This window comes from Ascidiella aspersa, chromosome 9, assembly GCF_963924565.1.
Source record: "Ascidiella aspersa chromosome 9, kaAscAspe10.2, whole genome shotgun sequence".
Classification (NCBI taxonomy): domain Eukaryota; kingdom Metazoa; phylum Chordata; class Ascidiacea; order Phlebobranchia; family Ascidiidae; genus Ascidiella; species Ascidiella aspersa.
In genome coordinates, this window is record NC_139455.1 from 25,971,097 (window position 1) to 25,986,128 (window position 15,032).

The following is a 15,032-nucleotide window of genomic DNA, read 5'->3' on the forward strand; positions in this document are numbered from 1 at the left end:
AGTGCCTAGTGGGGATGACCGATAATATCGGATCGGAGCCGATACCCAATGCCAAATTATAGTATCGGTACTCGCCCGATACAAGGGTGATATCGGTGCCGATCTGATGACAGATTAATATAAGGATGTCAGCTATGATTTGTGATTCAATTTAGTGATTCCTGCCTCAACAGAAGGATAATAATAGAAAAGGAGCTTAACTTCTAAGCGCTGAAGCAAAAAAGTGCCTTCAGCATCTCACCTTTTCCTCAAATGTAGGGGCTTTCTGGGGGTGGAGCCAAACCGGGAACGAGTTTGTGAATGCGAGGGGCTCGTGCTTTTCCTGGATAAGGGTCGGTTCAACCTCGGGGTGGTGCTCTGCGACATACAGAACACGTTGCACAAACAGATGGACAAACTATGGCGACTTACAAGAGAAAAAGATAGTTTGAAAAACGTATTTTTTTGTCATAGTTATTCTGCCAGATAAATTTGAAATTTTAACCGTAGAAATGCCACAAATGTATAATACTTGTTTATGAATTTTATCGTAAACTTAGTGTCCAAAAATTCCTTAACAAAACATTTAAAACTATGCAAGAGCAGCTTAAAATGCGCTAGGAGCGATTATTTTGATAAAAAACTTCAAATGAAAAGGCGAAGTTTTTTTTTCTTTCAGACCAACTTTAACAAAAACTCATAATATTCGTGTTACAAATGATAAAATAGAGAAAACATTTTTCTTTTAATCACAGGGACGTTTTTATAAAATTTCAAGGACAACTACCGGCGCCGGGATTCGAACCATCGACCTCTCACCTTTGCAGTAATCGATGGTGGTCTCCATAGCGAGTCTCTTGCAAATGTCGAGTTGTCGTTTGGCTGAACCTTTCAGGTCTTCAGCAACTGAACTGAGCCAAAGGTAAACCCCATCGAAAGTGTCGAATAAGGCGAGAGCTGCAATAACAAAAAAGTTGTCGCTGATAACGATGGAAATTTACTCTATGGAATATTTGTTAAACTACTGAATTTGAAATGCGTCTGCCAGCTGAAATGTTTGCTCACCCTTTAATTGAATATAAAGAAATGATTTCTTAATCTTTTTTACCAACGGCGCCCCTGAGGACTTTTAAAAACCTAGCGATCTCTATTTTTAGTGAGGTATTTCTCTTAATACACTTTAAAGTTTGTATTTTAAACACCTTATAGAATTGCTTAAAATAGTTGTATGAATGAATAGGCTAGGCCGAAAAAAAATTTCAAAGCGCTTATTATAAGCCAACAGTCACTTCAACGATTACACATACACTATGCACCTTGTGGTTTTTGCGATTTAATACAACAAATGTGTGTGATTACGCACATAAGCTCCAACTCATATAAACAAGAGAAGTAAATTTAAAAAATCTAAAAATTTGAAGGTTTTCGGGTCGCAAGTAATTTTTGAGCCCTGTATTTTAATATGTTTTCATGATTAATTCTTGCAGCGTGTTTTTGCTGGATCGCGCAATTCTTGAAATCGTAGAGGGACAAACTACGCGAGTATTGACGCTATTTTAAAATAGATTGCAAACAAGTTTATCCTATAACATCTCACATGTATTTTCAAGTTTTGCGTCGCACACACGACAAACGTGTAACTGTGGCGTTATTTAACACGAATGTGCAACCTCAAATATTTAAAGATTCATTTACCTGGTCGGTCAAGTTCGTTCAATTGTTCTTGAACAATCGGGTATTGTTCTGTGACGTCATCACCCAAGGGGTGCACCACTGGAGGGAGCTCTTTGGCGACGAAGTGGTCACCAGATGGCGTAAGGTACCAGGCTCGGCAGGGGGGGAAAGTAGGGGGGCAATCGTCGCGATCCAGCATTGTGACGTATTTGTTGCGACGAATTCTCAGCATGGCTGAAAAACGTATTGGTGAAAAACGAGAAGTTATTTAGGGCAAACTTGAGCGAAAGCATTGTGCCAGCTAAGTACAATAAGCGCATATTCAGAATTAATTTCATTGGAACACATTAAATTAATTTTGTTTAAGAATATTCAATCGTTTTTAAAGTTCGGTAGGGACCAGAAAAAATACTGAATGTTAGCAAATACGGTGTGTTTAGAAAGTTGACAAATCCGATTGAAAACTAGAGCTTTTTATTCTTGCATAGTTTAATTTAAAATCAGGCATATTCGCTACTTTATCTTTTTGTTAAAAAACATTTTTTCGTAAGTTTTATGAGATTAGTAGTTTCTTAGCCTTAATCAGTTGAGATATTTTAGGTTAGAGTTTTAGGAATAAGAATTTTATTTCGCGAATTCATTTGATATTTTAATCAAGAATCACACTTTAAAACCCATTGCTTAACAGTTTGTTGCACAAAACTGCAAAAGATTTGATATTTTAAGACAAAAGGGTAAAAAGTTTGTTGTAATTTCGACCCCTGCTCACCTTCGATGAAATCGTCCGACTCATTTCCCTCCCTGCATTCCACAACATCGACATTTTTACAAGAAGCTCGAAACCCAAGGCAAGCGAGCTTGGAGTTCTGGATCTGAACAAAGAAATGGGGAAAAGTTACTAAAATGTAGAATTAATGACAGATTACAGTTGAAGATTTACAGAAAATGGTAAAAACACTATTAATTATGGTTTTATTTTATAAAGTTTTACAGATTACAAACAGGCAGTTTTTTGGGGAGAGTATTCCATTAGGCCTATTTTGACGATTACTTAATTTTTTAGAGTTTTTTTGAAATGCTTGTTTATGTCGAGCAATTGTTTATTCAAAACAATTCTTTTCAAAGTACAACAGCGGAGCTTTTGCGGTCCAATTATTTTAAAAGAACTTTTTGTGAGAACAAAACATAAGACAAATAGCTGAGTAAGAGTGAATGTAGTTACTATGAGCCATATCTTTTAGTTTTGTCAATTAAGGTTCACACTACAGCTGCACTGAGCTCCACAAAGCGTAATTTGCATTTAAATTCTATTGTGGCGAGCGTTTCACGCTTTGCTAAACTCAAGCCCAGCGCAGCTATAGAAAAACGTTACGTTTTGGAGCGATTTTTACGCCTAGCGCAGCTCAGTGCAGTTGTAGTGTAAACGGGCTTTTACTGCCAGTGGACTTACCTTGTCAGCTGCCAGCATCGCTAGTTTGGTTGCATCCTCACCAGCCTTGCATCCACTCCACACAACAACCTTGCTCTGACGAGCGTTCAGCGCAACAAAGCAACAGCGCGAGCGAAGCGATTGTGGCTCACAAGGTACCTAGTGACGTAACAATGCAGGTTTACTGTGTAGTTCAACTTCCAGTTCAACCGTTAATTTTCGCTGTTAACACCTTTATTTTTATTCAGGGCTAGGTTCTGCTTATTTAACTGTTGTTTTTAAGTGACTTTACAATCGTATTAGTGACGTTGCAGGCAAGTTTAACCACTTGTTATGATTTATTTAAATTATTAAATACATTTCCCAGCAGCCAATACAGTTTTCATCAACCAATCACATTTTTATCGAAATAAATTAATAAAATGTTAATTTTTATTCGGTGGGTATTGCACTGTTGTTGTCCTTCAGATAATTGTAACGTTATATATTTGATTAAGATTAGTTTTTTAACCTTGTGTCCAAATTTTTAAATATTCATATTTATATTGTTATGGTGTTTTCGATTTTTTATATGATCCACTTTGCGATATTAATTGAGCATCTCTAACTTAATTTCAAGACTTCAAATGTCGTTCATCTTAAAAAACAAAGTTAGGTTGACGATAAAAACGTTTAAAACACACAAAAAACGCTGCAAATCATAAAAAGTGGACAACATTTTATTCTATGTTTCAATTTTTCAATTTACCTGATGTAAAGAGGTTTCTCGTTCGGTGGTTCCCCGAACAGCAAAAAGTTTCCAGCTTAAAAACAAACATAGCTGAATTATAGTTTTATTTATAAATCTGTAATTTATTACAAAAAAAAAAATATAAAAATGTAATTAAAATATATTTCCTTTATATTCACTTCATTGAAAAAATGTTTAAAATCTGGAAGGATGGTTTATACGCCCAGGGTAACTACTAAAAAACTGAACGTGTTTTTTCAGCGATTGATGTTGTGCGCATGCGCGTGTTACCTGTAATATCCCCCTCTCTCCCCTGCTTTTCCATCCACAACAATCATTGCCCCCTTGAGGCACTGTTTCATACAAGGGGGTTCCCGAAACTCAGTAACAGTGACCTGGAATAATCAAAAGCAAAAACTAATTCCAGTTGATATGATTACGTCACGACAGCACTTCTAGTACGCGTGAGGGCAAATTTGTTTTTTTGTGCTATGTTTAATTTTCAATTTGTAGTCGTTAAGAGTTTTACATAATTTATCTATTTTTTTTTTTGATTACGTCATATAATTCCAGTTGATATGATTACGTCATTGCTCAAGCCAATTAAAATACGTCATAACTTGGTAACGAGAGGAATTTTCGTGGCATAACGTCAAAATAACTTCCACGAAAAAAAACTAAAGAATTAATAACAAATACGTCTACCAATATGACGTCATTCTATCGTCCATGAGCAAAAATTCGTCATCAACAAACATGACGTTATGACGTCACAATAAAAGTCTACCACCCATGACGTCAAGTTATTGCATGTTGTTAAAAAACAACTTAGTAACAAAAAAGTAAATTATTCTTACACAAATGACGTCACGAAAAAACCTAGAAACCATTCATTACGTCATAGTGACGTACCTGTGTGCCCACTTCTTTATCGATTTCTGCGGCCATCAGAGCAGCTGCTCCCTTCTCACTCAGGGTACTTTCCCTTCCAGCCCAGAGGAAATATGCGCTTCTTTCTCGCCCGATAACTTCCTTCCTCGTATCCGATGAAGCCTTGCCCTCATCCGACCACTTGCCAGTGCTAGAAATGACGTAACGCCATCTGATGACGTAGGTCTCACCTCTAGGAAAAATCAGATTATTTTTAAAACGAATTCGGGTTTGATCCGCTTGATTTTGGTATAAAGTGCCGCTCTTAGTAAGGTTTTATTAAACTTCGCCTTTTTTATGCACAACATATGTCGCGATTAAAAAAGAATGTATTTAAGTTCAGAGAAATCCCAAAATTTAAATTTCAGATAAATATCCAAAAGCTTTATGGCTGTTTGGTCACACATAAATATGAAAACATGACAAAACTTAGTTTTAAAGGAGTGAACTGCATCGTCGGTACCTCTTTGGGAAAGCGACTTTGCTTGTTATAATCATACTTACGGTGATTTATTTCGAAGTCGTATTTAATTGAGAAATAAAACATGGTGCCCGTGTTTGTCTTGACAGAGCTAATTAGCCCGACCTACTTATCTTGTACTTAAGTCGTATGTTTCAACGAACTAAAAAATAACCGCCCCATTAGTACACAAAAACCGATCGTCCTTTCTATATTGTGCCAAATCTATTAAAAAGTTGACATTTATTTAAAAAGATCAATAGCAAGATTAGCCTTTAATACAAAACTGAAAAACGCATATGTTGTTTTTATGAGCTCCTGGTAAAATTTACCTGTGAAATACGCCCATCTCCTTGTCTGATATTTGGTCTACACTTTTGTCGCTTGCTCTCCAGCAACAAACTGAGTCGGTGATGACTTTCATTCCTCGACCATCTTCGTCGAACAAGTCGCCGTAACCTCGCCATAAGTTGAAGCCTGTGGAAATAACAATATTATTGATGTACTGGGCATTATTGATTTTTTAAAGGCATGTAGATTTTGAATAAAATATTGTACGGCAATGATTAACGGCAGGGCAATTTTTGCCCAACTATACAACGACCTTAAAACGTTTAAATTTCATCTATTTTACTTGTTCGAGCATTTAAATTAAGAAACACCACAAATAAATGACCTTGAAGGATGACAGAAGCAGGCTTAGGTTTGACCTCTAACATCCGGGACACTTCGCACTTTTGCATCTCAGGTAGAATCGACTTCTTCCTGCTCATCTCTACCGCTACCTGGCCACGAGAGGTCTCCCTGAGCACATGCTCCCTCTCCCCCACCTCGCGGTGGATATTCGACCAATCCTCGAACTTCTCTTGAACCAGCGCCGTCTCTAGGTTCTCGTTTACTCTGCGCGCGATACCGCTTGTTACGTCATAGTTGGGTGTTTGTTTAAGTCATGATTAAACGATTTTACGCCACTTGCATTTCGCTCGTTTTTATTCAAACGTAACAACTATTCCACAATTCCACGAAAAGCACTAAAGCACCTAACAAATGGTTTATCTCAAGGTATAACCCATTTCACGAAACAAAAAATAATTACTTAAAAAAATAATTTTAGGAATCACAAAACAAACATCTCCCGATTCTCGCACATCACGATAATCAACGCTCGTAATACAAACATAATTTCACGAATCACGATACTTGAACCTCACGAAACAACCTTCTCACGATACTCATATCTTACGATACAACCACATCATACTGATATCTCACGAATCACGATACTAATATCGCACGTCTTATTCTCACGATACTCACCGTGCAAACATGGCCCACTCTGGCCTCTCCCCTTTAAGGTTGGTTGCCCCCTCACCCAGGGGTACAAAGGGGCAGAACCCCACCTCGGAGTAATCGTACCCCTGGTCCCACAAAGCGCGCGCCAACTGAACCCCCAACTGACGGTCGTCGAACGAAACCTGGTGAAAGAGCGGATTTTATAAACAAAAGAAAGAAAAGCATAAATAATAAAATATAATACAAATTATATTTAGATTTATTGCTGTTTTTACTTTAAAAAATTTAATAACATTTAAATTAACGAATTTATTACAATTTGTATTTTATTAATCTAGCTATTCTAGCCGTAGTTTCGAGTAATAAAGTCGCATCGGATAAAAAAAGCACATTGGCAGCATTCTTTCATATCAGTCGATTATTCAACGGTTTTCCTGCAACTCAGGCTAATAAGAATAAAACTGTGGTGAGGTTCGAACTCACGACCTCGGTAATACCGGGACAGTCGCTGGTTAAGAAAAAAAAGTTCGAATATCACAAATGAAATCCTTAATTGATCAACTGATTAGTTCAGCTGCTATAGGTTTGAAAAACATAATAAAATAATATGCAGTTTTTACTCACCGCTTTTCCTTGCCAAACGTACATCTCGGCGCCAAAGTCGAACACGAATGTCCCGGATGTGTCCAGCATTCCCATAGTAGGGAGTTTCCCCCAAGCTTCTTGCAGGGGAACGAGTTTGGAATCCTAAGAAAACATATTTTTAGAGACTTTTCCGAAAAAAAACGATGGGATTTTTTTAGGGAAGCGTTTTTATTCACTTTACAAAAACTGTTGACTACATAAACTTCTTGCAAAAATAATAAAATATATTTATATTTTGTAATATTTCTTTTAAAAATCTCTTTACTCGACAATGTGTAACCAATAAGGTAAACGTTGTAAGCGTTGGCGAACAATCGAAGTTTGTACAATTCCAACGGACTAACACAAACTTATAACAGGCTGATTTTTTAAGCAGAAAAATGTGGTCGCACATATTTAGTTAATCAAGGCTTACCTTCATGGTGTAAGTTTTGATCGAAGCTTCTGCGTTTGACTCGTAAGCTTCGTCCTCACGGTCGCCACCCGAGGGCGCTATTTCACCACTGAAGAAATAAAAACAAGTGTTTAATTTATTTGTTCGTGATTTTTGTGTGGGCCAGTTTTGTTGGTCGGTACAACTTTAGACACTTATTACATTTTTTTAACAAAACTAAACAAACAATAAACCCTATTAATCACCTCCCCCCAATATGTTGCCAGAATTCCCTCGCAGAAAAAGTGTCTGGGGCAAGTTCCTCTATCACGTTCACTGACGTCGCTTTGCACCCAAGGTCACCTTGGTGTATGACGTAATCAGCTATCTCCTGCGTCACAAAAATAAATATGACGTCACGAAAGGTTAAAATAACATTAAGGTGGAGATTTCACGAATTGAAAAGATATTTAAACTTGTTTGGCTTATTGTTCTGAATAAGTTCAGCTATTGTTCAATAACATAGACCAGTGTTTCTTAATCAGGTGAATGGTTCACCCCAGGGTGAATCAAATTTTTGCAGGGGTGAACCAACCAAACGGGGGTGAATAAGGGTGAACCGTCAGAAAGGAATGATAGCTTGCGAGCAGGGCGGCTATTCCGGGTGTGCTGTTATATATAGACGAGATGGTTTTATCATATCATTACACAAGGGGGGATGAAATCTGGAGATAGATGCTAGGGGTGGAAAAAACTAAAAAAAATATTGTTTGCACTGACATAGGTAACATGTTCTAGTTTGAAAACGTTAATGTTCCCTATTTTTAAGTATTAGACCTAAGCAGTGAATTAAGTCGTATTTTAACCAAAAAGTTGCAAACTGTTTTTACATAAGGGTGAGGTTGTGTGGTAAATCACTAATTAATATCGAACTAAATCGCGACTAGTTTTGTCCAAATATCGAGTAACAGCATCGGAATAAAAAGTCAATTACCGGACATCCCCAGTGCAGGTGATATGTTTCCATAAAAAGGAAGGTTGAAGCGAATGAAGTTCTTTTAAGCAGTAAGAAATAATAAACAACCTAAAACACTTGGTGGGGAGTTTATCTTTAGTATTGTTTATCCTTAGAAACAGAATTTCGCATAAAAGACTAAAAGTAACCGAATATTGTCTAACGCAGTGCTTCTCAACCTTTTTTTTTCGTGGCCCATTTTCGTTGCACAAAAATTCTATGGCCCAATAATTTTTATGAAAGAACAAACTATAAAAAAAGGTTTAGAACAAAAAATAGCGGAGCAGTAGATTATTATTTATTTAACCGTGCATTAGTGAGGTACTTGCTTCTGAACAATAATTTTTTGTTTCATTTACATTTCAAGCCATAATTCTTGTAAAACTAGGTACAGTGACACAAATTAAACTAAATTCTTCAATAAATCTAGCTTTTTTAAATTTGTCTGTGGCCCATCTAAAAAGTTTCCATGGGCCACTGGTTGAGAACCGCTGGTCTAACGTGAATAAGTTACAAATGTCGGGCACCCATAGAAAGGGCGTTACCTGTACTTTTGCCCTCTCTATGACGTTTGAATACTCCCCGAACCAAGCGAACATCTTGTCGGGAAGAATTAGAAGGAACGCGTCACCACCGTTTAATGACGTCACGCACGGCTCGACCAATCGCGTCTGGACACGTCGGCGACCTTTCACCCTTCGTGGAAAATAATTTGTGTAAAGCTACACCAAAGAAATCTTTTAGTTGTACTTTGTTTGTTTTTTGTTAAAAGAAAAAAATGAGATTTTATGTAAAAATAAAACTATTTTGGTAAAATGGCGCTTTTTGCTTTTGGAACATAATTCAAAAGTAAACAATATTTTACACTTGCAAATTATTTTGTTGTACCTGTTAAGTTGCATTTTAAACATCGAATCCATTGATTATATTATAAAAAATAAAACTATATTAAAAGCTCGCGTCATTTACAAATTAAACTAAAAACATTAGAAAACACAGTTTAAAAGTGTGAAAAAACTTGAGACTTTTTTTAATAATCCAAAAAAGTTTTTTTTAGTAAGGAAACACCAATGTAATAAAATAAATGCAGCGACACATAAAATCTACCTGAGCAACATTTTCTTCCTCCAAGGTTTAAAATCTCCCGCCGAAAATGCTGACGTAGTTTTCGTGCTACGTAGGCTAACCTGTGACGTAACAATAAGAGTTTACTGGCTGCAGAGCACAAGTTTATTAGTTCTATCTATATGTGGAAATAAATCAAGTATAATTTAGATTTGTTGCGACAGTGATTACGTGTCCTTCCCGGGCTTTGTAAAAACTTATAAAACTTTTGGTGTCTATTGGGTGAACTTTAAATTGCTACGCTTAGTTCTGTATGTTTTTTAAAAAAAGGAGACAATTAAGTTTAAGCGCAGGTTTGTTTACCAAGCATGGAAACAAGTTTTCAACTAAAGAATCTTTCAGGGAAGAACACAAATAGTTCTGTCAGTTTCGGTTTCCAAAGTTTTGTACCTAATTAGAACCTATTCACGTGTCGTAAAAACAAACTCGTTGGTGTTCAACGTTCACAAAAAAAGATCGTTTTGATTTATATTTCTAATTTCCAGATTGTTACAAGCTTTATGGAAACCAAAGGGCCTATGTTCCAATATATTATTTTTTACCTTCTTGAAGTCTGCTTTGTGTGCCAGACCGGCCAGAGCTGCCGAAGTAAAGTTGGAACCGTGACCAAACCTGCTGGCAAGTCGCTGCTGTTCCAGCTTTGTCACGTTCGATCGAACTTCAGTGTAAGTTTGCTGACGATTAAAACAATCGTTCGTTGATGGGAGAAGTAAAAATTGGTGTTCTAATTTGTGGATGGAGTTTTTTTCAAGTGTTGTTACATTGGGACTATTCCAAGATTAGTATGTTAATTTCGAAAACGGTCGTTTAGTGGCCACATACATAGATGACTTTGAAAAATGTATAGGACTATAATTTTAACCAAATAAAGCTATTTTAGCAATTTTAAAGCTTCGACGTTTTATTCAGATCACCATCATCAAAATACGAATTATTAATCAAAATCCCACCTGTCAATCAAACTTTCACAAGACAATCATTCTCACCTGTCAATCAAAACGCATCTATCAATCAAAATCTAACTTGTCAATCAACCATCAACCTGTTAGTCAAAATCTCACCTGTCAATCAACCAATAACCTGTCAATCAAAATCTCACCTGTCAATCAACCAATAACCTGTCAATCAATCATTAACATGTCACTCAAATGGAACCTGTCAATCAATCTCACCTTGATGTCACTTCTTGCTGCAAGTGCCTTAAGCGGGTTTCTGGTGGATCCCCTGTTGCGCGACCCCCGGTTTATGTTCCTCTTCAAATGACCAAGTTGTGAAAGCACCGTCAAACTACTTTCCTCCAACAACCAGCCCCGCTCTTCTGACTCTCCGTCTTCACTCCCCGCTCTTCCGTTCAGCGTCACAACCTCCACCTCGATATTCGAGCCAGAGAAGAAGTTTTCGAAATCCTCGTCCACGAACTCAGGGACCTCTGTGGTCGTTTCTTCCGTCATCTGTTGTTACGTCACAATTGGTTGGTTACAACGCACAAAGGCAAAACTGCTACTATGACATCACAGTTGCCAACACGTCACAATTACCATAACAATAAAACTTTGCCGTTTTATTGACGCGAATAAAGAAGATATAAATACGTTTTGCATTTTTAAATTGTTTGGAAGCAGACTTTTTATCAGAACATTTGTGATTTGTTTTACAAATAATTACCAACAACTTTTCTTTTTCAATTTATTCATTCGAAGATTTTTTTAAATTTTTTGTTTTTGATTTTTAATTCGTTTTTTGAAAAATATTTATTTCATTCGTCCTTTTAAAGTAGTTACTAGCTTTTAACATAAAAATACTTGAAAATGCGTATTTAGCTGCTTCAAAAACAACATCGCAGTAAACCAAAGCACCGTTAAAAATGCCAGCACAAAAAACGTCACAATCCTACCTTTATGACGTCAGGCTCGAGTCCCTTCTGTGCGAGCTTTAATACGTCACTGAGTTTGTTGAGCGAGGGGCCGCGTGACGTCACGTCGTCAATGGTAACCACGGGCTGGTCGACGTGTGACGTAGGCAGAACCTTGCGCGTCATCGAAGGGGAGGGGAGGATCGGGGTGACGTTGGGGTTGGCTGGGGTAAAACATAAGGGGTAAAATATAAGGGGTGAAAATAGGGGGTGAAAAAACAAGGCGTATAAACAAGGGGTAAAATATGGTGAAAACATAGGAATTACTTGAAATATGAGGAGAAACGTAACAGGGTGGAAATTAAAGGGGTAAAATATAGGGGTAGAAAAATGGGGGGTAGAAACATGGGGGGTAAAAATAAGGGGGGTAAAAATAAGGGGTAAAATAGGGGGCGTTAGTAGTATAAGGGGTAAAATATAGGGGTTAAATATAGAGGGCAAAAACATAGGGGGTAAAAATAAGGGGTGAAAAAATAAGGGGTAAAAATAAGGGGTATAAAAATGTGGCAAAAGCATAGGTATTACACTACAAGGGGTGTAAATGTAAGAATTACACATCCGTGCGTAGTGTACCCAAATGTTAAGGCAAATACGCAATTTAGATAATGTTAAGAAATGCAAAGGTTATGCGAATCGTGAGTTCTCACTTCTTTTAGCGATCTTTGCTTGAACAGTGAACTGTGACGCGTCGTTCTGCTTTCCAGCTTTTGATTTCCAACCTTCAGAGTTTGTGAGGATTGAGTTGAGTCGGTCGTGGATGTTGGTCGACCCCAGCGCAGATGAACGACCGTTCGTCACCACTTCCTTCTTCTGTAAGAGATAAAATCACACTGTTGGTATGGCCTTATCAAGTTCCTGGGGTTGTGAGTTGGAATCTCACCGCAGACAATGGTTTTCCTGCCTTGCTAGGTTAAGTGTTAAGTTAAAGCGTAGAACAATTGATTAGCATATTACTGTTCTGGAAAATGTTTTCACTGCATATTAAAGCAATCCCGACCTTCCAGTTTTCCTCGCTTCCCTGCAGTTTGTTCATCCGCTCTCCCAGGGAGGAGTTTATTGCTCCTCCCTCCTTTCTCACTCTTCTCCTCCACTCCTCCTCCTCTTGTTTCTTCTGGAGTAACTTCATCCTGGAGGGGAAACACCCAATAAGCCAGTGGTCTCCAACCAATGGGCCGAGACTAACAAAAACCGCTTACAAGAATTCGGTTAATAGAATTGGGTCGACAAAACTGTGTAAGTTGGTAAAATCTGTGCAAGACAGACACAGAAACTCACAAATAAGGAAAACTATTTTTATTGCGGTCCAACATTACTTCTTCGAGAGTTTTAAGTCTGCTACTTAAAACCTAAAAAGGGAAGGATCAAGGATTTTTCGTTGAGGGGCCCTGATTTGTTTAATAATGACGACACAAAGTTATGTTGCGGGGAGCCAGAGTACACTTTATTTAGGGGTGCATGACCTGAAGGCCCTGTGGTGCAACAATAAGCCACGAAAAAAAACAATGTGGCTCTTAGTTAGCCACACCATGTTTGAAAAAACAGTACAATGAATTAACGGCTATTACGCGGCCCACAGCTACATGATAGCATTAAACTTTTGCAAAATATCTCGCGACCCACTAAAACGGCTAAAGGGACTGCAGAGGCCATTATTGTCGGCCATTCTGTTAACTGGTGAAATTTATCCATCTTTACTTGGTCGCTGCGAATTGAAATTTATTTATTGTTTCGTCACAGAACTAGTAGTGGACTCTAGTATCATTGTGACTCGAGGTAATGACGTCACTGATGACGACACGCACACAGAAACTCTATCGCTTACGATTGTCAGCTTGCCAAGGAACGGGTGCATTTAAATTACACATAGAACCTGTTAGAATGAAAATGTCTCTGATATTTATTAGCTGTAGGAAATTTTCTGTTAACCTTACGTTTAGTTTTTGTGTCGCCGTGGTTAAAAGTTGACCAACACAGTATTAGCTAGTGCACACACATAGAAACCCACTACATGGCTTAAAGTATGCTTTTGCTAGAACGGGTTGATTGAAATTACACATAGCACCTGTTAGTTGTTGAAACTTACCTGTCTCTGATGGATCCAGTAGATTTGATCTCAGCTTCTCTAATCTTTCCCATGGCTTCAGGGTCAGGGCTCGTCGATCTAACGCTACTGAGGGGGGACGGGGATCGGTCCTTTAAGCTTACGGGTGAGGGCGAGCGACCCCTCAAGTTTATGGGAGAGGGGGACCGGTTCCGGGGGCTTAGGGGAGAGGGGGGACGGTCCCTTATGTTGGCGGGAGAAAGCTGGTCTCTGATTGGTTTGCTGATGTCACCGGAACCTTGTTCCAGGAATTTTGACCTTGGAAGATATATTCAAGGTTAAATATTGGATTGTTTAAGGTTAGATATTTAAGCGTTATTTGTCAAATTTGTACACATTTTTATAAACTTTAACATTTGTGCGAATTAATGTAAAATGAAATCACATTAATAAAAAGTTAGATAAATATATTTGTTGACTAACACACAAAACATCTGATGAATAAAAAACTTAGTTTTTTGTGTTCAAATGATTAAAGTTTTTAGATAAAGGCTATGTTAAAGAACAAAACTACTTAAAAAAATGAAAATCCAAAATGTAAATTATATAGTTTTTGCGAAATCGAATTTAAAACTGAACAAAAACGAACTTTAAAACAAATTATACAATCATAGGATAAAAAATTTACAAAAAAACTATCAAAAAGTTACAAAAACAAAAACGAAAAGAATTCATGTAACTTGTTGCATTAAGCATTGTATCTCACCTTAACCTTCCAACTCCAGTAACTTCACTTTCACGTTTTTCCGAGTTTTCTTGCGAAATACTAGACTCCTTAGGGGAATCCCCGAATTTTGACTGGATTTCTTCAGAAATTTTCCTCACGCGGTCACGTGACACCGGGGTTTCGACGCAAGGTGGCGGTACAGAATCCTGGAAAAACATTTTCTTAGGTTATTTGAAATAGGGGCTATTTCTTACTTTTAGAACTAAAATATTACTTAGAAAAATAGCATTTAAGATGATTTTAAGTAGCTGTAAATCTAATCCTACTGAAAACCATAATATCTGATAATATCGTTTATAAAACTATAATTCTAAACGAGTTTTTTTTTTTTGATGATAATTGACTTTAAATTGAATTTATAAAGTTTTTTGGACTAATTATTTCACCCTATATTCATTTCCTGTAGCACTAACAATCTTAAACCTTGAACATAAACGAGAACTAAAAAAGCTCTACAAATAATATTAACGAAAAATGTTTTTTGCAAAAACAACCAAACTTATTAAACTTTTTGTTAGCATTGTTACGTCACAGGTAAAAGTAAACATTCATAAACATCACTATAACTGTAATCATAATAATTAGTTTATGCTTATCAAGCTAGTGGCAGTTTAGTATTTTATAAAAAAAACTTTTTTT

The 15,032-nt window shown here is 37.1% G+C and overlaps 1 protein-coding gene across 1 annotated transcript in view; it reads right to left on the minus strand.

The window, feature by feature from the left end:
• LOC146134674 (uncharacterized) overlaps window positions 1–15,032 on the minus strand; it is a 53,184-nt gene that overhangs the window by 1,772 nt on the left and 36,380 nt on the right. The window contains exons 17-39 of the mRNA XM_083397876.1: window positions 14,373–14,539; window positions 13,649–13,924; window positions 12,563–12,692; window positions 12,213–12,375; window positions 11,548–11,729; window positions 10,826–11,104; window positions 10,196–10,327; window positions 9,636–9,715; window positions 9,074–9,224; window positions 7,780–7,904; window positions 7,556–7,643; window positions 7,120–7,242; window positions 6,520–6,677; window positions 5,879–6,102; window positions 5,535–5,679; window positions 4,725–4,935; window positions 4,104–4,207; window positions 3,831–3,885; window positions 3,104–3,241; window positions 2,423–2,525; window positions 1,675–1,887; window positions 799–936; window positions 242–357 (exon numbers count right to left, since the gene is read on the minus strand). Coding sequence (XP_083254002.1) covers window positions 242–357; window positions 799–936; window positions 1,675–1,887; window positions 2,423–2,525; window positions 3,104–3,241; window positions 3,831–3,885; window positions 4,104–4,207; window positions 4,725–4,935; window positions 5,535–5,679; window positions 5,879–6,102; window positions 6,520–6,677; window positions 7,120–7,242; window positions 7,556–7,643; window positions 7,780–7,904; window positions 9,074–9,224; window positions 9,636–9,715; window positions 10,196–10,327; window positions 10,826–11,104; window positions 11,548–11,729; window positions 12,213–12,375; window positions 12,563–12,692; window positions 13,649–13,924; window positions 14,373–14,539 — 3,501 coding nt within the window. The remainder of the gene's footprint in view (window positions 1–241; window positions 358–798; window positions 937–1,674; window positions 1,888–2,422; window positions 2,526–3,103; window positions 3,242–3,830; window positions 3,886–4,103; window positions 4,208–4,724; window positions 4,936–5,534; window positions 5,680–5,878; window positions 6,103–6,519; window positions 6,678–7,119; window positions 7,243–7,555; window positions 7,644–7,779; window positions 7,905–9,073; window positions 9,225–9,635; window positions 9,716–10,195; window positions 10,328–10,825; window positions 11,105–11,547; window positions 11,730–12,212; window positions 12,376–12,562; window positions 12,693–13,648; window positions 13,925–14,372; window positions 14,540–15,032) is intronic.